General features: G+C 43.3%; 2 protein-coding genes across 9 annotated transcripts in view; one reads left to right on the forward strand and one right to left on the reverse strand.

The window, feature by feature from the left end:
• Positions 1 to 1298: 1298 nt before the first annotated feature.
• On the forward strand, positions 1299 to 11330 carry LOC121533631 (cystathionine gamma-lyase-like). The gene is made up of 12 exons (XM_041839754.2): positions 1299 to 1671; positions 2260 to 2341; positions 2521 to 2616; positions 2768 to 2877; positions 3257 to 3391; positions 4910 to 4967; positions 5071 to 5148; positions 5453 to 5605; positions 5905 to 6026; positions 7866 to 7918; positions 9939 to 10077; positions 10367 to 11330. Exons 1-12 carry the CDS (start codon positions 1495 to 1497, stop codon positions 10379 to 10381), a joined length of 1218 nt encoding a protein of 405 aa, XP_041695688.1. The 5' UTR covers positions 1299 to 1494; the 3' UTR covers positions 10382 to 11330.
• Positions 11331 to 16968: 5638 nt separating this feature from the next.
• The window catches only part of LOC121533629 (unconventional myosin-IXb), a 108567-nt gene continuing 102190 nt past the window's right edge, over positions 16969 to 23345 (reverse strand). For 4 of the 8 annotated variants that reach the window (XM_041839745.2, XM_045205369.1, XM_045205368.1 and 1 more), the window contains 5 exons: positions 21463 to 21586; positions 21068 to 21118; positions 19925 to 20043; positions 19589 to 19716; positions 16969 to 19171 (listed from right to left, as the gene is read on the reverse strand). In XM_041839745.2, the coding sequence (XP_041695679.1) occupies positions 18747 to 19171; positions 19589 to 19716; positions 19925 to 20043; positions 21068 to 21118; positions 21463 to 21586 (847 nt within the window). In that variant the 3' untranslated portion in view covers positions 16969 to 18746. Of the gene's footprint in view, positions 19172 to 19416; positions 19482 to 19575; positions 19717 to 19924; positions 20044 to 21067; positions 21119 to 21462; positions 21587 to 23345 lie in introns of all 8 variants that reach the window. The other 4 variants (XM_045205371.1, XM_045205372.1, XM_045205370.1 and 1 more) reach the window with 4 other exon arrangements.

Below are 23345 nucleotides of genomic sequence, written 5' to 3' on the forward strand. Positions count from 1 at the left end.
ATTGTAAAAGTGTTACATTTGGTGGCCATTTTGTAGGATGTACCTAGGGGTAGGGACCAAATCTTTGGTGGCTCCATATCTAAATCTTTTAAATTCAGAGTACATAAATCACCATATTTGCCAACTTTGTTGCTTTTATCAGTGAAGGATTTCACCAGCTTGTGATGGATTTGCTGCCATTTTTTTAAAGGTTGTGTACTTTTTTAAACATCTGCTTCTTGGGAACCGGTTGACCAATCTGCAACAAATTTGGTATGCAGCATCAAGGGAAGTAGTTATCGTCCTAAAATATTTTCATGAGTGAAGCTCAAACAAAATGGCCGCTATAAGGAAACTTCTGGTGGCCATTTTGTAAAATGGCTGCCACGCCCCCTAGGGGCCAAATCTGTGATGGCCCAATATCAAAATCTATTCAGAATCTATAAACCTACCTCTGCGCCAAATGTTGTGCTTTTATCACAAACTGAACAATGCATTTGCTTAGACCCACTATGAAGAGAGTGCTGATTGTCCTTCAATTCATCAGAAATGTTTCAGAGGAAAATTATGTGCATTTATATAACTACCCTAAAGAAATCTTCTGCCAGGTCCATAGTCTGTGGTTATAGACCCTAGATGGACTGTGGATCTATAAACTTTTCAATTTGACTTTACAGTCAAACTGTCTTCTGCCTGAAACACTGAACAACATAGCACACCGGCTCCCCCCTGTGGCACAGGACTGGAAAAAGTGTGCTAGAGAAAAACTGTACTGCTTTTTATCACAGCAATATCTTGACTCTCCTCCATAGTATCAATGGGCCAATGGGAGTGTTGTTGTTTGACTTTTTTGTACTATGAAGAAATATACAAATTAAGTATGTGGAAAAAATACACAAAACTGTCTTCAACAAATTGGTGGTAGAAATGTGTGTCTTAGATTACTTTCAAACTAAGAACAAATAACATGATTTGTATGTAATCAGGGGCGGACTGGGACCAGAATTCGGCCCTGGCATTTCTAACACACCGGCCCATTTTTTCCCTTGAGGCCCCCACACCGGCCCATTTCTTTCCTCAATGCTCCCACACCGGCCCATTATTTTTCTTGAGGCCCCCATTACGAACCAGATCATTCCAATGTTGCGCAAAAAAACAAGTTAGACAGGCCCACTGGGCTAAAAATGGACCAGCCCTCAAAATGCCAGATAGCAAGTCCGCCCCTGTACCTATGTAAGAATATAATGTAGCATTATCTCCCTCCAATTGGCTCAAACCATGCATTGCATCCTGCAAGCATATAAAACAAGCCACGCGCTAACATGGGTCACGGGACGCCCCTATTGAAACACCAATCGGTGCCATCCTCCCCTTGTAGAGAAGCAGTGATTGGGTTACAAAGGATATGGGTATTACACGTCGCCGCTAAATGACAATTTCGTTTTCAATAGGATTATTCAACGGTAAAACATAGCTACACATCACTCTCAGGGAACCGGACTGGATTTGTAACACATGGCTTCTTCACACCAACAAAACGACTTGTCTGCCGGTTTCCGCGTGCAGTTCAAATCTTTCGCAACAGAGGCGATCCACGTTGGGCAAGAACCGGAGCAATGGAACTCTATGGCAGTGGTGCCACCTATTTCTCTGTCCACCACGTTCAAGCAGTATAGACCTGGAAATCATGCTGTAAGTTGCCTGATGCAATAACATTGGTGTCTGGTATCGCGGGGCGTTAGTTCAGTATGGGGTGTCTTTATACCGATCGGGTATACTGAACCGGTCCTGTTCAACGAATTTCCAGGGGAAATGTTGGTGTTAATATTCATATGTATGAGAGTATGGTTGTTAGTCTTTATTATAATAATAATAATAATAATATGCCATTTAGCAGACGCTTTTATCCAAAGCGACTTACAGTCATGCGTGCATACATGTTTGTGTATGGGTGGTCCCGGGGATCGAACCCACTACCTTGGCGTTACAAGCGCCGTGCTCTACCAGCTGAGCTACAGAGGACCACGTTCACCACACCACTTTCCCTGCCTAGCACATACATTACACATTTTGTTCCACAGTCAGAATGTTGGCTGCTCAACCTCTGACAGTGATGGAGAAATGAGCTTTTTGTGATGAATATTGAAAGTGAAAGTTAACGATTTTCATTAGATTTTACCGAATCATTAATGACCAGGTGATTATCAGTACCAGCATCTGTTTATTTATGAAAGATGTGGCAAATGTGTGCTCTTTAAATGTAATGTATCTTTTTATCAGGGTTTTGAGTACAGTCGTAGTGGAAACCCGACAAGAAACTGTTTGGAGAAAGCTGTTGCTGCTCTGGATGGAGCAAAGCACTGTAAGTGTTCATGTCAGACACCATTACCTCGTGAATTTGTATCTAATAAAATATAACAATTTAGAGAATATATAGCCTACATGTAGAAAATAGATATCTACACAGACCATTAACTAGCCTCCTGTGTACTTGAAGATAATGTATTATTTGAACTATCATTAACTGAATTTCCTGTGAAGGTCTTGCTCTTGCCTCTGGGCTGGCTGCGACTATGACCATCACTCACATGCTGAAAGCTGGAGATGGCATTGTCTGCATGAACGATGTGTATGGAGGTAAGACATGGCCCACACTGTCTGTAAAACTGTCTAGAGAACCACCAAAAGGTAGACAAAACGTTGTGGGTGAAAGAGTACACACATATTTATGTTTTATTTTATGCATATGACCATGAAACATTAATACATTATGTATTTGTCTCTACAGGGACCAATCGTTATTTCCGAAAGATTGCTGCAGAAGTTGGCTTGGATGTGTCCTTTGCTGATTGCACCAAAATCGAATTGCTCCAGGCTGCTCTTAAGCCGAACACAAAGGTGAGTGGAATTCTAAGTCTACTTGATTACCTTATTTCACTATATTTATTTTTGCCTAAATCAACCGAGGTTTCAGGTTTCTTATTTGTACAAGAATAGATGTCATCCAGCATCAGCGCTATTATTTCCCTTTTGTTCTTCATGTTAAGTGCTCCACCCTAAGCTTCGCAGTGAGTCAAGGGATCATCAGACTCCATTTGAGAATTCAATAGGAGGAGCTTCGCTCTCACTGTGACTTGTCTCTCCAGTCCATACATGACTATAGTTTAAGACCTACATGTTATAGCTGTGAGTTTTTGGTTAGGAGCCAAACTATGAAACCCAAACACCTGTTGAACTATTTAAAAAATATGCTCTTTTATTTTCTATCTTTATGTAGTTGGTATGGATCGAGACCCCCACCAACCCCACTATGAAAGTTGTGGATATCCAGGCCTGTGCAGAGGTGGTCCACCAACACAACAAGGTTACCGTGGTGGTTGTGGACAACACTTTCATGTCAGCCTACTTCCAGGTATGTAAATGTTTGTTTTATTTATATATATATATATATATATATGTATGTATGTGTGTATACATACATACATCAAATCACATTTTATTTGTCACATACACGTGTTTAGCAGATGTTATAGCGGGTGTTGCATGTGTTATTTCATAGTTTTGATGTCTTCACTATTATTCTACAATGTAGAAAATAGTAAAAATAAAGAAAACCCCTTGAATGAGTAGGTGTTCTAAAAGTTTTGACTGGTAGTGTATGACTGTGTTTGAGTAACCCTGTAAACACACACTCCATTCCTCCTGTGTGGATGTTCCTGAGTGTGTGTGTTTGTAACACTTTAAACACACACACCATACTCTTCCCCTTGAACACGAACAACATCTTCATCAGCACTCTCACACCAGCCCTCGAAGGCAGCCTCAAAGGCAGTTACCAGTTGCCATTGAAATACAGTAGGACTGTAATGTGACTAGCAGAAACCTCCATGACAGCAGACAGCCGCTGTTACTTCCATCATACCATACAAGGCTAGTGAGAAGTGGATTAGTAGTGTCTTAGGTTGTTTCTGTTTGAGGCCTGCAGGCCCACGTTAAAGCACAGCCTCCTTCCTCTCTCTGCCTGCAGTCACTTAGGTTACCGCCTGCGTCACACTGCTCTGCTCTTTCATTTCCTCTTTAACAGAGGAAGAGAGTGCTGCTCCCAAAAGTTTAAGTGAAGATATTACAAATGAAACATGAGCAGTGGGCGCTCTCGCTGCTGTTTCTGCTACAAGACAAGAGCTTGCAATACAGTATAGACAAGACCCATTGAGTCACAACCTGATTAGTAGGTCCTAAAACATTGTCTGGCTACCCAAACTCCTTGCTTGGGCCAAACGCTACACCACGCCATGGAGTGCTGCCTCAGATGACCTGGCCTCCACAATCACCCGACCTCAACCCAATTGAGATGGTTTGGGATGAGTTGGACCGCAGAGTGAAGGAAAAGCAGCCAACAAGTGCTCAGCATATGTTGGAACTCCTTCAAGACTGTTGGAAAAGCATTCCTCATGAAGCTGGTTGAGAGAATGCCAATAGGGGGCAAAGCTGTCATCAAGGCAAAGGGTGGCTACTTTGAAGAAGCTCAAATATAAAATATATTGTGTTTAACACTTTTTTGGTTACTACATGATTCCATATGTGTTATTTCATAGTTTTGATGTCTTCACTATTATTCTACAATGTAGAAAATAGTAAAAATAAAGAAAAACCCTTGAATGAGTAGGTGTGTCCAAACCTTTGACTGGTACTGTATATAATTTATATACACACTGCCCTGTTTGGTGTTGTTGGTTATGCATTGCTACATTCAGCCCAGTGACAGTTGGAGATTAATAAAGCTTAATGATTTGAATTGAAATGGATGTGTTCCTTCATTTCACGCTCTCTTAAGTTTCCTAACACAGACCAGCTCATACCAACTGGATATGAGAGGAAACAAGTCATTGATTAAACCAAAAATACTCTGTGCTCGTCTCTTGCTCTTTAGCGCCCCTTGGCCCTCGGAGCAGACATCTGCATGTATTCAGCTACTAAGTACATGAATGGTAGGTACACACTGTTTGTACATTGATGTTGACTGAGGAGAATTCCCATTGGGTTTGATAACATCTGAGTTTAAATGGGAGTTTTGTTTTATTTGATTGGCAGGTCACAGTGACATTGTAATGGGCCTGGTGTCTGTGAACGATGAGGACCTGTATGAAAGACTGAGGTTTCTACAGAATGGTGAGAGATTCATGAATAGCAACTGGCAAACAGCCATGTATGTTTAGGTGATACACCTGCCACATTTTTACCCTACTATGACTGAAGCAGTTGAACTTCTCAGTGAAGAAGTTGCTCAACTCTTGTGACCTACTTTCGCTCATCAAACATCCACACATGCTGGTGATGCCAGGGCTTTCCACCAATTATAAACCGCTGATAAAGAAGGCTTTGTATAGCACCCTTGTTGGTTGTTTGTCTGAGGGGCTGATTGGTGTGTTTTGTAATTGTTCTTCCTTATTGTGCCCTAATCCTGACCCTAAAGCCCTCGGAGCCGTACCGTCCCCCTTTGACTGCTACCTGTGTAACCGCGGCCTGAAAACCCTGCACCTGCGCATGAGGCAGCACTTCAAGAACGCCCTGGCAGTAGCCCAGTTCCTGGAGGCCGACCCCAGGGTGGACCGAGTCATCTTCCCAGGTGACAGCGGGGGGATCTCTGTGGATATCAACATTTCAAAATAGTATTTCTGTATGTTGCATAAAACACATGTAACTTATTTTGACATTACCTGCTTTCTGGGCAGATGGATGATAAAACATTTTTCAATGTAGTCTCTGGTAATTCCCTGGGCCAGTAGAAACACATACAGTTCAGTCACAGCACATGCATCTCCAGTTACCCTCATATTCTCTGTGATTGAGTGTACCGCACCCTGTGGTTAACGAATTTAACAGTTGACTGACCGATTTGACTCTTATTCCCTCTCCACTCTGCAGGCTTGCCCTCCCACCCCCAGCATGAGCTGATGAAGAGACAGTGCACTGGCTGCCCAGGGATGATCACCTTCTACATAAAGGGAAAACTGGAGAACGCCACCATGTTCCTCAGCAACCTAAAGGTAATTACAGAATTGAGACGCTCATGTCTGATTCACAAGACAATACCAAGACGAGCTGTACTGGGCTTATCTGGTTATGCATACAACATACAGTGAGGGAAAAAAGTATTTGATCCCCTGCTGATTTTGTACATTTGCCCACTGACAAAGAAATTATCAGTCTATAATTTTAATGGTAGGTTTATTTGAACAGTGAGAGACAGAATAACAACAAATAAATCCAGAAAAACGCATGTCAAAAATGTTAAATGTATTTGCATTTTAATGAGGGAAATAAGTATTTGACCCCCTCTCAATCAGAAAGATTTCTGGCTCCCAGGTGTCTTTTATACAGGTAACGAGCTGAGATTAGGAGCACACTCTTAAAGGGAGTGCTCCTAATCTCAGCTTGTTACCTGTATAAAATACACCTGTCCACAGAAGCAATCAATCAATCAGATTCCAAACTCTCCACCATGGCCAAGACCAAAGAGCTCTCCAAGGATGTCAGGGACAAGATTGTAGTCCTACACAAGGCTGGAATGGGCTACAAGACCATCGCCAACAGCTTGGTTAGAAGGTGACAACAGTTGGTGCGATTATTCGCAAATGGAAGAAACACAAAATAACTGTCAATCTCCCCTCGGCCTGGGGCTCCATGCAAGATCTCACCTCGTGGAGTTGCAATGATCATGAGAACGGTGAGGAATCAGCCCAGAACTACACGGGAGGATCTTGTCAATGATCTCAAGGCAGCTGGGACCATAGTCACCAAGAAAACAATTGGTAACACACTACGCCGTGAAGGACTGAAATCCTGCAGCGCCCGCAAGGTCCCCCTGCTCAAGAAAGCACATATACAGGGCCGTCTGAAGTTTGCCAATGAACATCTGAATGATTCAGATGATAACTGGGTGAAAGTATTGTGGTCAGATGAGACCAAAATCGAGCTCTTTGGCATCAACTCAACTCGCCGTGTTTGGAGGAGGAGGAATGCTGCCTATGACCCCAAGAACACCATCCCCACTGTCAAACATGGAGGTGGAAACATTATGCTTTGGGGGTGTTTTTCTGCTAAGGGGACAGGACAACTTCACCGCATCAAAGGGACGATGGACAGGGCCATGTACCGTCAAATCTTGGGTGAGAACCTCCTTCCCTCAGCCAGGGCATTGAAAATGGGTCGTGGATGGGTATTCCAGCATGACAATGACCCAAAACACACGGCCAAGGCAACAAAGGAGTGGCTCAAGAAGAAGCACATTAAGATCCTGGAGTGGCTAGCCAGTCTCCAGACCTTAATCCCATAGAAAATCTGTGGAGGGAGCTGAAGGTTCGAGTTGCCAAACGTCAGCCTCAAAACCTTAATGACTTGGAGAAGATCTGCAAAGAGGAGTGGGACAAAATCCCTCCTGAGATGTGTGCAAACCTGGTGGCCAACTACAAGAAACGTCTGACCTCTGTGATTGCCAACAAGGGTTTTGCCACCAAGTACTAAATCATGTTTTGCAGAGGGGTCAAATACGTATTTCCCTCATTAAAATGCAAATCAATTTATAACATTTTTTACATGCGTTTTTCTGGATTTTGTTGTTGTTATTCTGTCTCTCACTGTTCAAATAAACCTACCATTAAAATTATAGACTGATCTTGTCTTTGTCAGTGGGCAAACGTACAAAATCAGCAGGGGATCAAATACTTTTTTCCCTCACTGTAGTTGCTTGAACCATGCTGGAAAGAACTGCAAGGATCGGCTCTATAGTATGAATCGGGCATCATTGTATTTTACTACAGTATGTGTTGAGGATTCAGTCACGGATGGACACTGCAATAATGTTTTGTGCTGTTTTTGATTTCAAGTTGTTTGCACTTGCCGAGAGCCTTGGTGGTTATGAAAGCTTGGCAGAGCATCCGTAAGTATACCCAAATATCATCAATAAACCTTAACATTAAACTGCTACAATATTAAGATTAATTCACTATTCCGCTAGTCTGGTTAATCAATGTTTCAGCTGAACCAATTAATATGCTGTGGTATGAAAATGGACAGTATTTGGATTGCTTCACTTTTTTAACAACAATGCCACAAGGGGGAAGCAGTGGTTAAGATAATCGTATTTATTTATATTTAACCTGTTCAATAGTGGAAGAGTTAGACCTGCACACTGTCGAAAAAATAGATCCAAAACTGAGGCTTGAATGCAAAATAAAGATGTTTATTGAAACAAAACAAACGTTTCAGCCTCAGGCCATCAGTGTAAATTCTGATGATGGCCTGAGGCCGAAACTTTTGTTTTGTTTACACCTTTTATTTATTCACTTTCTTGCACTGATATATTCTTTGGGCACCATGATGTTAAAATAAACCTCTTTATAAACATCCTCCTCTCCACCCTCTCAGGGCTGGCTGTCTCAGGCTCAGCACACTCTTGGATTGTATCCTACCTGGCAGGCCGCTCCTACCAGGTGATGTGGAGAGGATCTGTGTCTGCACCACTTACTCTCACTACTGGTGTCCCCCAGGGCTCGGTTCTAGGCCCTCTTCTCTCTATACACCAGTCACTCGGCTCCGTCATATCCTCACATGGTCTCTCCGATCAATGCTATGCGGATGACACTCAACTACTTTTCTCCTTCTGCGTGCCTGGCAGATATCTCAACTTGGATGTCGGCCCACCACCTCAAGCTCAACCAGACGGAACTGCTCTTCCTCCCGGGGAAGGCCTGCCCGGTGAAAGACCCCTCCATCACGGTTGACAACTCCACAGTGTCCCCCTCCCAGAGTGCAAAGAACCTTGGCGTGACCCGGACAACACCCTGTCGTTCTCTGTAAACATCAAAGCAGTGACTCGCTCCTGCAGGTTCATGCTCTACAACATCAGTAGAGTACGATCCTACCTCACACATGAAGCGACGTAGGTCCTAATCCAGGCACTTGTCCTCTCCTGTCTGGACTACTGCAACTCTGTTGGTTGGGCTCCACACTTGTGCCATCGAACCCCTGCACCTTATCTAGAACACTGTAGCCCGCCTGGTGTTCAACCTTCCCAAGTTCTCTCATGTCACCCTGCTCCTCCGCACACTCCACTGGCTTCTAGTCGAAACCTCTCCACTACAAGACCATGGTGCTTACCTACGGATCAACAAGAGGAACTGCACCTCCCTACCTTCAGGTTGTGCTCAAACCCTACACCCCAAACCCGAGCACTCTGTTCTGCCACCTCAGGTCTCTTGGCCCTCCCACTCAGCCCAGTCCAAGCTCTTCTCTGTCCTGGCACCACAATGGTGGAACCAGCTTCCCCCTGAAGCTAGGACAGCACAGTCCCTGCCCATCTTCCGAAAACATCTGAAACCCTACCTCTTCAAAAAGTATCTTAAATAATCCCCCCCCAAATAAAACAACCTTAACCAGCCCTTGCACTTGACCCCCCCTTCCCCTTCTAGCTCTGACTCTACTGATAGCTACGATATTGAGGGAAAATGTACTTTCTGTGCCTGTGATATGTGGTTGTCCCACCTGGCTAGCTTAAGATGAATGCACTAACTAAGTCGCTCTGGATAAGAGAGTCTGCTAAATTACTCAAATGTAAATGAATTTTGCATTCAAGCCTCAGTTTTGGATCTATTCCTTTTTTCGACAGTGTGCGGGTCTCTTTCTTCCAGTATTCTTATTTTGACTCCTATGCACCTGGAACAGACCATTTTCAGTAGTAAGGACCTTTAAAAGAGCGCAGACGGCCTCTGATCATACCTGTTCAATAGTGTCATGATAAAATGTAGATGTTTTCAAGATACTCTGCTAATTGAGGCACAAAGTTATACACACCCCTGCATAACTTGTCCTTTATCAGAAATAAGCAACAACAACAAAAAGTACTTTAAGACATGGGTTCTCTTTGAATATTGAGCTATTACCTGTTCCCTCTCTCTCAGGGCGATAATGACCCATGCGTCTGTTCCGGAGAGTGATAGGGCCGCCCTGGGGATCAGTGACACACTGGTCCGTCTGTCCGTGGGGCTGGAGGACGAGCAGGATATCATCGAGGACCTGAAACAAGCCCTGAACGCTGCTGTAAGTACACTACACTCTCAGGCTGCTCATAGCACACATCCTAAAAACAGGTGTCTAAATTCAGTTAGCCTAACACCAAGAACCACAGATTTCTGGCCAGCATGAAGTAAGGTACAGTATTTCTGCCAAATCCAGACAAATGGGTCCTGGTCAAGAAGTGATAATTATCCCAGGAATATTTTGCCCCACACATCTGTAGCAGATCTGCTGAATATCCCATTGCTCTTGAATATCCTGACCACACAAACAGTTGCTTCCATCTGTTGATTTATTCCCTTTTCTTTTTCAGCATCCAAAGCAGTAGTAGTGTCTTCAGGACGTCCAATGACCAGCGGTGGTCTGTCGTCATTGGGACGGAGTGGAGGCGGGAGTACCCGGTGTTTATAGCCATGTACAAGAGCGGCGAGAGGGTGCTTTAACAACACACACAAACAATGATGCACTCATCATCAGGGAACAACCTGCTCTTTAAACATTACGCCTTCATTAATTATTACCAACCTTTGGATGCTGATTTTATCGGGAGCACTTCCAAGGACTTATTTATACATTTGGCTGCTGTTGCTTTGTCTGTTTTTTGTTTGTTTGGAGGGTGTTGATGGGGCATTGTGACAGAGGTTCTTATTCAATCAAAACTGGTATCCGGGACACCCTGGAGTAAGGCAAACATCAGTTGAGTTTCTTTCGGCTTCATTTAGTTATAACATGAACAATTATAATAAGGTCTTGCTCTGGAAACGTCTGGATAGCAGTTTTGATTAAATATAACTTTGTCTGGCTCTATCAAATGTATGCCTAGTTAAGGGAGAGTGGGGAAGCTTTGTCCCCAGAGTTTGTCTTAAAGGAAGTTGGCCAGTGAGGGAGTGCCAAGTGCATGCTTGTCCTTGCCTTGTGTCAAGCAGTTATATATTTAATGAATTTAATATATTTTTGATCTAATTACTCAAACTAGTGCCCGTGGTAGAATTCTTTGAGCTATGTGGTTGCTGAACTCGACCCACAACCCCAGAGTTCACTAACAGGCTTGTTCTCAGATCAAAACACTCAGCGACGTCACGGTTTTCTACCTGAGGAAAACCAACCAACCCTACATCATCTTGGAGCTCTCTCTCAGCTGACGGTGTAATCTATCACATATCATACATACTGTATATCTGCCTGCTACTCAAGTATGTGCTTCATTTGGGAAAGACCCTGTTTGATAAGTGTCATCTGTGTGACCGTTAAACTCATTAAAATCAGTTTGCAGTACATTCATCTGTGCCTTTCACTTTCTGAAACATACTGTAGAATGTGGCCAAGCAGGCAACTCTGTTTGTAAAACAATGTATTTTAATATAATTAACAATGGCGTAAAACAACTGTTTTGGCAGCTACGCAACATCCGGGTCTAGCGTTAGCCACTAGCAGGAACAGGGTTGGTTACAACTGGGGTTGGAGCGAATACCTACAGTAGGGTTGCCGAGCCCTGCTCTAGTGCCACCTGTAAAATGTTATGCATAGGAGGCTATCAAGACAGATGTTAGAACCATAGTGTGTTTGACACCTGATTTTACATTTTTCTCAATAGTACTACCGCATATGATTTTACAACTAAAGACCCTTGTAAAATCTGATTGAATACTTTATGATGGAGGACAAACAATGATTTGATACCCATAATCCTCAAGCTTCTACAGTAGGGCTGTTTGATGTAGCCTACCCCCCTCCCCCTAGGTTTCTGGGTCAAATAAACTCAGGTTGGGTACTTTATTTTCAGATCAAGACTGACACACTGCTACAGTGGGGGAAAAAGTATTTAGTCAGCCACCAATTGTGCAAGTTCTCCCACTTAAAAAGATGAGAGAGGCCTGTAATTTTCATCATAGGTACACGTCAACTATGACAGACAAATTGAGAAACAAAAATCCAGAAAATCACATTGTAGGATTTTTAATGAATTTATTTGCAAATTATGGTGGAAAATAAGTATTTGGTCAATAACAAAAGTTTCTCAATACTTTGTTATATACCCTTTGTTGGCAATGACACAGGTCAAACGTTTTCTGTAAGTCTTCACAAGGTTTTCACACATTGTTGCTGGTATTTTGGCCCATTCCTCCATGCAGATCTCCTCTAGAGCAGTGATGTTTTGGGGCTGTCGCTGGGCAACACGGACTTTCAACTCCCTCCAAAGATTTTCTATGGGGTTGAGATCTGGAGACTGGCTAGGCCACTCCAGGACCTTGAAATGCTTCTTACGAAGCCACTCCTTCGTTGCCCGGGCGGTGTGTTTGGGATCATTGTCACGCTGAAAGACCCAGCCACGTTTCATCTTCAATGCCCTTGCTGATGGAAGGAGGTTTTCACTCAAAATCACAATACATGGCCCCATTCATTCTTTCCTTTACACGGATCAGTCGTCCTGGTCCCTTTGCAGAAAAACAGCCCCAAAGCATGATGTTTCCACCCCCATGCTTCACAGTAGGTATGGTGTTCTTTGGATGCAACTCAGCATTCTTTGTCCTCCAAACACAACAAGTTCTATTTTGGTTTCATCTGACCATATGACATTCTCCCAATCCTCTTCTGGATCATCCAAATGCACTCTAGCAAACTTCAGACGGGCCTGGACATGTACTGGCTTAAGCAGGGGGACACGTCTGCACTGCAGGATTTGAGTCCCTGGCGGCGTAGTGTGTTACTGATGGTAGGCTTTGTTACTTTGGTCCCAGCTCTCTGCAGGTCATTCACTAGGTCCCCCCGTGTGGTTCTGGGATTTTTGCTCTCCGTTCTTGTGATCATTTTGACCCCACGGGGGTGAGATCTTGCGTGGAGCCCCAGATCGAGGGAGATTATCAGTGGTCTTGTATGTCTTCCATTTCCTAATAATTGCTCCCACAGTTGATTTCTTCAAACCAAGCTGCTTACCTATTGTAGATTCAGTCTTCCCAGCCTGGTGCAGGTCTACAATTTTGTTTCTGGTGTCCTTTGACAGCTCTTTGGTCTTGGCCATAGTGGAGTTTGGAGTGTGACTGTTTGAGGTTGTGGACAGGTGTCTTTTATACTGAAAACAAGTTCAAACAGGTGCCATTAATACAGGTAACGAGTGGAGGACAGAGGAGCCTCTTGAAGAAGAAGTTACAGGTCTGTGAGAGCCAGAAATCTTGCTTGTTTGTAGGTGACCAAATACTTATTTTCCACCATAATTTGCAAATAAATTCATTAAAAATCCTACAATGTGATGTTCTGGATTTTTGTTTCTCAATTTGTCTGTCATAGTTGACGTGTACCTATGATGAAAATTACAGGCCTCTCTCATCTTTTTAAGTGGGAGAACTTGCACAATTGGTGGCTGACTAAATACTTTTTTTCCCCACTGTATCTGAAGAATCCTATACCTATGTAGACCAATCTCTGTCACACATTGACAGTGGTTCTCTGGCTCTCACTATTTGGTGAAACCCATGAATGAGTTTGGGGCTGGGTATGTTAAGGTTCAAAGGGCTGCCAGGGTGGGTACCTTACTTTTAGATCAAGACTGTCACACTGCTGTATCGTGTAAGTGTACAAGTTGAGATCTTATAAGAAACAATGTTTTGACAGACCCTGCTTTTCAGATGTTTTGACAGAACCCTTTATTGTTGGTACCTCTTACCAGGGGCGCAACTTTGGTTTTAGAAGTGGGGGGGGGGACATGTATATTTTTATCCAGTTGGATAAACACTCCAAACAGCCTACCCGACCGCTTGGAGGCATCCACATGGTCCTAAAGCACACCGTTGCCTAATTTTGTATCACATTCCAATTACAAAACTGGGGGTACAAAAATGCAAATTCAGAATGTGGGGGTGAAATGTCCCCGCCCCCAGTGAAAGTTGTGCCCCTGCCTCTTACAACAGTGGTAACCAACCTTTTACAGTCAAAAAGCAAGCCAAGATCTACCGCTCATGTTTATTTAAACATTACTTAAAAAATGTAACATTAACCTAATAAAAACAGTTCTGTAGGAATGAGGTTTGTGCAGTAGCATACATTATCATAGCATATTGGCTGTATGCCTGGCCTGCCAATATTACTCTTCTCAGACCATATTATATTTCAGAACTCGAGCTTTGATAACAAAATAGATCAGTTGGTGTAGCACTTGAGAGGCACAGCTGAGCATAAATTGAAATAAGCTTTTTTATTTAACTGGACTGATGGTAACTGCATCTGATTGTCATGGTTCTTTCAAGACAACTGAACTCGGAGAAAAAAAAAACTAGGTCAAATCATGACGTCAGTGATCTTCAGGTCGGAAAATCTGATCTCTAGAAAGATGCCCGAGTTTCCGACTTTTAATTCCGAGTTGGGTGACCGTTCAAAACTATTTTTTCCCAGTTAGATCTCGTTTTTTCAGTTCCCAGTTGTCTAGAACGCACTGAAGTCGGAGGTCTGAGATTTCTGAGTTCCCAGTTGTTTTGAACACGGCATTAGTCTCCGTGGAGGGAGGGAGAGAGCAGCAGAGGGTCTGCCTCTCACTGTCCCTGCTCTCTCCTTCCGGTCCTCTGGTGAGACTGACCAGAGAGAGGGGACAGTCTTCCACCTTATGGCGAAACTCGACTCGCACCACATCCACATCTGCCTCGTGCACAAATTCATGTTGTTCCTATGACCAGAGAAAGTTAAATATTCCTCGATATTCTAAGACACTACGAGCTGCTAATAATAATAAAAACACAGTACACTTGGCTACTCATTCATTGTAGCTGCAGCACGAGTGGAAATACGGAGAAGCGCGTTTTTATGTTTTGTAATAGTGTTGAATAAAAACTAACAAAATCACTCAAAAACAGCAGCTCTTTGCTGTATTCTTTGACAGTCTCTCTCTGGTCATGGTTTTATAAAAGTTATGAAATCTCACGTAGGCTAGTGTCAAACTTGGCTGTGGTAGGGGTCGTGGAAACTATAGGCACAGCGCAACACAAAAAAAAAGGGAGCGCAAGCCTTTATCGTTGGCTTTTCTACAGAAATGTTTAATGATCGACATGGATTGCTTTCACGATCGACCGGTTGGTGACCACTGGCGTAGTAAATGATTAACAGTCCCTGTTGTCGTCTTAAGTCTGGCTGTTCCCTCAGTTCACTTTGATAACTGTATAACTTCCTCATACTGTAAGGACAGACGAAAACAAAACAATGTGCCACAGTCTTGTGATACAAGATTCTGCCTTTAGTTTAGAGAGAATAATCTGGGCAACATTACCAGTAGGATTCCTTACATACACTGGTATAAAATCAGAAAGACCATACAGCGCCTTTGTTTTCAATCACTTGTGTTGGATGTTGATATCATTAGCTGCCTCACTACATGAGTTGACCTCAATGCTGAACATAGAGATTCACTATGCTGGTCTCTTCTACTTTGTCTCTACCTAGTGGTGAATCAATTGTCAGACCACAGCATGGGATACAAGCATGTACTGTATTGTCCTGTTAATATTCATTACAGCTCACATCATTCAATTCACACAATTCAATCCCAGACATTCCCAATTGGCATTTTCTCAGTACACAGGCAGACAGACAACATCAAACAGCAGTCAGAGAAGGACAGAGTGATTCCTCACGAAACCCAGACAAAATAATAAAATTAGTTGTTTTTTTCACGAAATGTAATCCATAGAATAGTCCTTTGGAGGAAGTATTGTTGACATATTTGACATTTGTATCTAAAAGCATAATTGAGAAATAATTTATTAAAGTTATGACATTTTGGCCTTACTCCTTTAAGACTCCATAATGTTAAATCTGTAGATGCTTCAAAGCAACAATTAGTATCATATGAAGCTTTAACGCTTTCTCTGGTGTCCTACTAATAAGCCCAAACAACCAAAAAGTACCCCAAACAGGTACCCAAATGATCAGTTAAGGTTCACGAGTGGCGCAGCGGTCTAAGGCACTGCATCTCAGTGCTTGAGGCGTCAATACAGACCCCCTGCTTCGATTCCAGGCTGTATCACAACCGGACGTGATTGGGAGTCCCATAGGGCGGCGCACAATTGGCCCAGCGTCATCCGGGTTTGGACGGTGTAGGCCGTCATTGTAAATAAGAATTTGTTCTTAACTGACTTACCTAGTTAAATAAAGGTAAAAAATCTATAATAAATAAATGGCTTGGTCGATTGGGTTGGTTCTCTTCTACACGCTAGAGGGAGCCATTTGACAATACATTAGACTCAGAGATAATACGGGTCCCTCAAGCGTCTATTAGCTCAAGCAATAGCAAACGCATTGACTGTATCTATTTCCAACCCAGAGCAATACCTCAAATGTCAAAACAATTATTATGTATGAACAAGAATTTTGTTATAAATGCGATGTTTCAGGTGTACATTTACATTTTCGTCATTTAGCAGACGCTCTTATCCAGAGCGACTTACAAATTGGTGCATTCACCTTATGACCTTTTTTTTGGGTTGGGGGGGTAGGGGGAGAGTAGAATGATTACTTTTATCCTATCCCAGGTATTCCTTAAAGAGGTGGGGTTTCAAGTGTCTCCAGAAGGTGGTGAGTGACTCCGCTGTCCTGGCGTCGTGAGGGAGCTTGTTCCACCATTGGGGTGCCAGAGCAGCGAACAGTTTTGACTGGGCTGAGCGGGAACTGTGGCTTCCGCAGAGGTAGGGGGCCAGCAGGCCAGAGGTGGATGAACGCAATGCCCTCATTTGGGTGTAGGGACTGATCAGAGCCTGAAGGTACGGAGGTGCCGTTCCCCTCACAGCTCCGTAGGCAAGCACCATGGTCTTGTAGCAGATGCGGGCTTCAACTGTTAGCTAGTGGAGTGTGCGGAGGAGCGGGGTGACGTGAGAGAACTTGGGAAGGTTGAACAACAGACGGGCTGCAGCGTTCTGGATGAGTTGTAGGGGTTTAATGGCACAAGCAGGGAGCCCAGCCAACAGCGAGTTGCAGTAATCCAGACGGGAGATGACAAGTGCCTGGATTAGGAAAATGTTATTTCCAATAGAGCAGTGATTATTATGCAATGATAGATTAGAATCATAGCTATCGATACAGCACTCCTACGTTGTTCTCAGACAAACAATGGCCCTTGTAGACTTCAATAAATGACTGCCGTTTCTTTTTCAATATATTATTGAACATAATATACTCTACGGGCATTTCAAAGTTCCAGACTGGGGCCTTTGCTACTTTTAGCGTTATGATCCAATTTGTAAGCATTACCAACAGAGTGAATGTGAAAATGGATTCAAAATGTTCGCTCCTGCTGGTGATTTGCAGGATGTGCAATGATAAAAGAAGGGCTGTGATTGGCTACATTGCCTACTATGACAATTTCTCTGAATAAAATGGGACATAACATGAAAACTAGCAGAGATCCCACTCTGGAATTTTTATATCCCTGAAGACTAGAGTATATTATGTTCAACAATATATTGAAAAATGTGCCAAATCAAAAATGGTATATTTTCAATATTCAATTTATATTTGTCAATATTCATAAATTAATGTAAAAAACATTTTATTGAAATTAAAATACTACTCATATTACAGAGCAAGAGGTAAAGCTTCTTATGACACCAATCTTTGCTTTAGCATCTACAGATGAAATATTATGGAGCCTTAAAAGGAGGCCTAGGTAAGGCCAAAATGTCATACATATGCCAACTTTGATGAATTATTTCTCAATTATACGCCAACAATCCTTCCTCCAAAGGACTATTCCATGGATTACATTTCGTGAAAATCCCCCAAATCATGGTATTTTTTTTGTCTGGGTTCCGTGAGGAATCACTCATTAGTATTACATATCAAACAACTTTTGAAGAGGGGGTCGTCTGTAGTCTATAGTGATCCTGACCCTCCTATTGACTTAGTGGCAGGTACAGTACAGTTGACTGAAGCCATATGTATGTAGCTGCGGAAACATTACAGAAAGTAGAATCTAAAAGGTCCATTTATAAGACATAGCATGCAGCCCTTGACAAGGGATAGCGGTTTTCATCCAGGAGGAAAGTGGCTAGTGCTGCTCCCATTTTCCCTTTGACAAGTGAAAGCAGTTCCTATACAGGGAGGAAATGGTGGGAGAGGGAAGAACGTGGCTTTAGTTCATTTCCGACGAGAAGGCTGTTCAAGGCACCATAACTGGATCACAAGTGTTTTGGTCCTCGTTCGATCATGTCTTGAGTTGGTACAATTTCTTTGAATTAGCACAAGAGTATCATACAAAAATACCGTCTCCACCATTGAATATTAAAAGTACAAATGACCAATTAATTTGTACACTGACAATGTACAAATCAAGGCACTATTGACTTTACATTGAGGACAATGTTTGGGTCTTCTCATAAGGAGACCTGGGAATGGAAATGTGCAATAACCTGCAGTTTTTCCTCATGAAACCTAAGTATTTAAAAAAGAAAACATTTGTCCATAGAGTCCATGCAGCCGCACAAAATGCAGCGCAAACTCGATTTAATTTGTCTCTTAAAAAACTACAACAATATATTAAGTGTAGAAAAAGTGCTTGGTGACACATCCTGTTATTATCAGGCATGATCAGTTTCCATGGCAACAGCAACCGAAACAATAACAGCCTGCATACTGTACCCTCCAGGCCACTCCTGCCTGAGTGGACCCACCATAGATATCCAGTTCTGTATCGAGTTCTATTGTGCCTCCTGTCTGTGTCAGGCCTGGTCAGTATAGGGGATGATGGGGTCTGAGAAGCGTCTGAGGGCCTTGCTGGTGGTCTGGAGGCTTTGTGGGGTGGAGATGGAGAGGGAGGAGGAGGGGAACAGGTCCTTGTCTGGGCTGATGTACAGGGACTGGGTGCCGTCTTCGCGTCGGGCGGGCTTCTCCCGCCTCTTGATCAGGCTGAAGCCACGGCTGGCAGGGGGGTTGAGGGCCACAGCGGGGGGTTGCGAGTGGATGCCCGGGGGCAGCTTTACCGTGGCAGAGATGATGGGGCGGTGTTGTTGCAGCTGGAGCCGGGAGGTGGAGCCAAGGTTGCGGAGGGAGGAACGCTCCCCTGGGGCCTTAGGTCTCTGGGCCAGGTCAGAAGGCTTGGGAGGGCAGGCCAGCTTGGCCTTATTCAGTAGGAGAGAACCTCTCCCTGGAAGAGAGGGATGAGAAAGTGTTAGGAGGAGGGGAAAAAACAGTATCATCCACTCAGAGAGTTAAGAGAGTAACAGCCATCCTGAAAGGGCTCATATCACCACAAATAAACACCATGCCACCATGTTACTCCACCACCATCAGTTAGTTCGGTCAATGTTTCTGCATGCCACACAGACATTCATGCAAACACACACAAAACCCACACACAAAACATTGCTTGTGAAACTGGGAGCCTCCAACCTGCTAGAAAGCAGATGGCACCTCCGCCACCCTCTTTAAATGCACCACCACCAGCTTGTCCAGACCTGCATCAGAGACAACAGGGACAGACGGGGCCAGGTAGGCCGATGAGAAACTCACAGGCGTGAATAGGTAAAAAAAGGGGGGGTGAGACAGTACCTTTAATACTGACCTTCGGGCTCTGAGTTGTGGCAGCGCTCGTCCAGCAGGCTCTCAGAGCTCACCGACGCCTCAGAATCCAGGTTCTCTTGGTCTGAACCAGGCTGCTCCAGCTCTGGCAATCTGCAGACTAGGTCCTCCCTGGGAAATAGGGGAAAGGGAGAGACAGAAAACAGAGGGGTCACAAATGTAACCAAGGGCTGGTGGATCTCAGCAAAGCGAAACTATAACCATCAGATATAACCATTGGATATAAATATAACCACAGTGTATAAATCACAGTTTTAAAATATGTGCTGAATTCAGTGGTGAATCTAGGCGTGACTCAGAGGCTCTCCTCGGTTCTTACTTCTCCTGTTTGATGGACTTGATGCGCGCCATCAGGTTTTTCTCAGCCTCCGTATCAGAGTCCAGCGGCACATCATTCTCAGGGACCACCGTCAGGTCAGAGCACTCTTTCTCATGCACCTGGGAGAGAACACACAGACACACACACAGTTACTCAGGACACCTTAACGATTGGGCTATAACAATGGCAAGTCTACATCACACTGGTTAAGAGGATGAGAGGGTGAATGAATGGTGGGGGGTGCCTGTGTTAAGTAATCATGCATAGTGTTGCATATCATATTATGCCTGTGGCATGCCAGGGAACCATGGTACCTTAAGGCAGGCAGGAGGTTGTGTCAAGATCAGTAGGGAGAAACAGGCACTATGTTATTCAACCACACAACATGTAGGAAAACATCAGTATCGGGTGTCAGGGGTTTTATGCACTATTGAATGCAGCTTGAGACTGCAAATCAAAGCAGAAGTCATGTCATATGATAAAAGGTTATTTTACACCAGGAGAAAAAGTCATCATCAAGAAAGAAGTCATTCCCATGTCAAGCATTCCCCATTCCATGAGTTCCAATGCTTGGTACCGGTTAACAGGAAGAATCCACAAACCATCCCTTTCACCCCAAGGTTGTGCTGTCTGGAATCATGTATGTGCCACACAGCACAAGTGAGTTATGATCAAGAGTTAATGTCACTAAATACTAGTCAAACCATACACAACATCAACCCAACACCATCACTCTGAAGAACCTTCCCATCACAGACGCTGGGGACTGAAACAAATATGCAGTATTACAGGGGTCTAACAAGAAGTTCCGGAGAGCTACTAAGAGTGGGTAAGGTAGGCAGGCTTTTGTTCCAGCCCAGCACGAACACACCTTTTCTGCAGAATCTACTGATCATGGTCTTCACTTGGGTCCACGATTAGTTGACTTAGGTGTGTTAATGCTGGGCTGGAACAAAAGCCTGCACGCCCAATAGTTCTCCAAAACCATAGTTGGGTGACCACTGCAATATTGTATACTACCAGTTAGTATGAAAAGGAGGAGAAGGGAGGGGGGTCATCGACTACTACATGTCATGCACAGACGGGTTGACATGACAAACTGCATCTAGCTACCAGGAGAACTGGAGCTAAGTGGATACGTACCACCACTCCTTTGTATGGAGCAGAAAACCTGAGGGGCAAATGCCAATGCAGCTGAAGAGAGACAAGGGAGAACCACAAAACAATGAGCAGTAACCCATGGTGGACATTGGACAATACACTGACACTCTGAGGCCTTACAGGACCAGGGGTGTAGAACACTGCCCTACAGTAAATCAAGTCAGTGACTATAGTTGGTTTGCCTAGTGAGTCTATGGACCTGGTAAATGTCAGGGTTGGGGTCAATTCCATTTCAATTCAGAAAGTAAACAAATTCAAATTCCAAATGTTTCTCATAGAGAAGCATTGAGGAAAATTGGAATTTCAGTTTACTTCCTGAATTGACCCCAACCCTGGATATTGTCCAGACAGACCAAGGCATGTAGCATTGTGCTTACCGTGTTCTGCCTCTTGAGTTTGAGTTGATTGATAGCCAAAGTCTCTGCATATTCCAGCTGTTCAATCTCTTCCATCTTCTCGTTGTAGCTTCGGATCTGCTCGTTGATCAGCATCTCCACACACCTGGGACACAGACATTACATGTTAGTAACCAATTCCATTGTGTTAACCTCTTAAGGATCGGACCCTTTTTTTGTCAATTTCCGCCTAAAATGACATACCCAAATCTAACTGCCTGTAGCTCAGGACCTGAAGCAAGGATTGCATATCCTTGATACAATTTGAAAGGAAACACTTTGAAGTTTGTGGAAATGTGAAATTAATGTAGGAGAATATAACACATTAGATCTGGTAAAAGATAATACTGACAAAAAAAAAACATACGTTTTGGCAGCAGTGTGTGCAACGTTTCAGATTGATCCAGTGAAGCATTGCAATACTGGACTATTTTGTATCAAGTCTGCCCAAATGTCCCGAATTGGTCAATTTATACATTTTCAAGTACGTAACTATAGAGAACATACAAAAATGATATGGTAATACAAAATGTAAGTTTGACTGTCCTCATGAGAGCCAGTTTCATCATAGCGCTTGATGGTTTTTGCGACTGCACTTGAAGAAACGTTCAAAGTTCTTGAAATGTTCTGTATTGACTGACCTTCATTTCTTAAAGTAATGATGGACTGTCGTTTCTCTTTGCTTATTTAAGCAGTTCTTGCCATAATATGGACTTAGTATTTTACCAAATAGGGCTATCTTCTGTATACCACCCCTACCTTGTCAAAACACAACTGATTGGCTCAAACGCATTAAGAAGGAAATACATTCCACAAATTAACTTTTAAGAAGGCACACCTGTTAATTGAAATGCATTCCAGGTGACTACCTCATGAAGCTGGTTGAGAGAATGCCAAGAGTGTGTAAAGCTGTCATCAAGGCAAAGGGTGGCTATTTGAAGAATCTCAAATATAAAATATATTTTGATTTGTTTAACACTTTTTTGGTTACTATATGATTCCATATATGTTATTTCATAGTTTCGATGTCTTCACTATTATTCTACAATGTAAAACATAGTTAAAATAAAGACAAACCCTTGAATGAGTAGGTGTGTCCAAACTTTTGACTGGTACTGTATGTAATAACACTGTGATACATCGTTATGGATCAAATACATTATTCACAGAAGGATTGTCAACTCCTGTCAGATTAGTGTAAAACCTGCAGCGGTGATATCAGACCTCACTACAGGGTCAGGGTCAAGTTAAATCTGAACCTGGATCAGCCTCTAACATTGACCAGATTTATCCCTGTTAATATAAATAGATTCAGGATGAGAGGGGATAGTCTCCAAATTCTCTATGTTTTTTAACTAGTCTGTTTGGTAACATCGCTAATAGACCAGACACTAACTAGAGGTAAGAGACAGAACTAGTCTGTTTGGTAACATCGCTAACAGACCAGACACTAACTAAAGTCTATTAATCTAAAATGGAAGTTGGGAGAGTTAAATTTGAGCGTTTCAGTGAAACGTGAGGGAGGCCCCGCTCTCTCGCTTTCCCAGATGCTTAGTTCATTTCATTCCGATCTCCTTTGCATTATTGTAGCCTTTTCTGTAGCCTGTCAACTATGTGTCTGTCTATCCCTGTTCTCGCCTCTCCGCACAGGCCATATAAACGCTTCACACGGCGTGGCTGCTGCCACTCTAATCTGGTGGTACCTGCGCGCACGACACACGTGGAGTTCCAGGTCTCCGGTAGCCTCTGGAACTGCCGTTCTGCGGCCAACAAGGCAGAGTTCATCTCAGCCTATGCCACCCTCCAGTCCCTCGACTTCTTGGCGCTGACAGAAACATGGATTACCACAGAAAACACTGCTACTC

Source organism: Coregonus clupeaformis, chromosome 20 (genome assembly GCF_020615455.1).
Source record: "Coregonus clupeaformis isolate EN_2021a chromosome 20, ASM2061545v1, whole genome shotgun sequence".
NCBI lineage: Eukaryota > Metazoa > Chordata > Actinopteri > Salmoniformes > Salmonidae > Coregonus > Coregonus clupeaformis.

Excerpts from the sequence above, each read along its gene's own strand:
- LOC121533631 (XM_041839754.2), top strand. The coding sequence starts at position 1,495 with ATGGCTTCTTCACACCAACAAAACGACTTGTCTGCCGGTTTCCGCGTG. Across the intron at positions 1,672-2,259 it reads ATAGACCTGGAAATCATGCT|GGTTTTGAGTACAGTCGTAG; the intron begins GTAAGTTGCCTG and ends TCTTTTTATCAG. Across the intron at positions 2,342-2,520 it reads TCTGGATGGAGCAAAGCACT|GTCTTGCTCTTGCCTCTGGG; the intron begins GTAAGTGTTCAT and ends TTTCCTGTGAAG.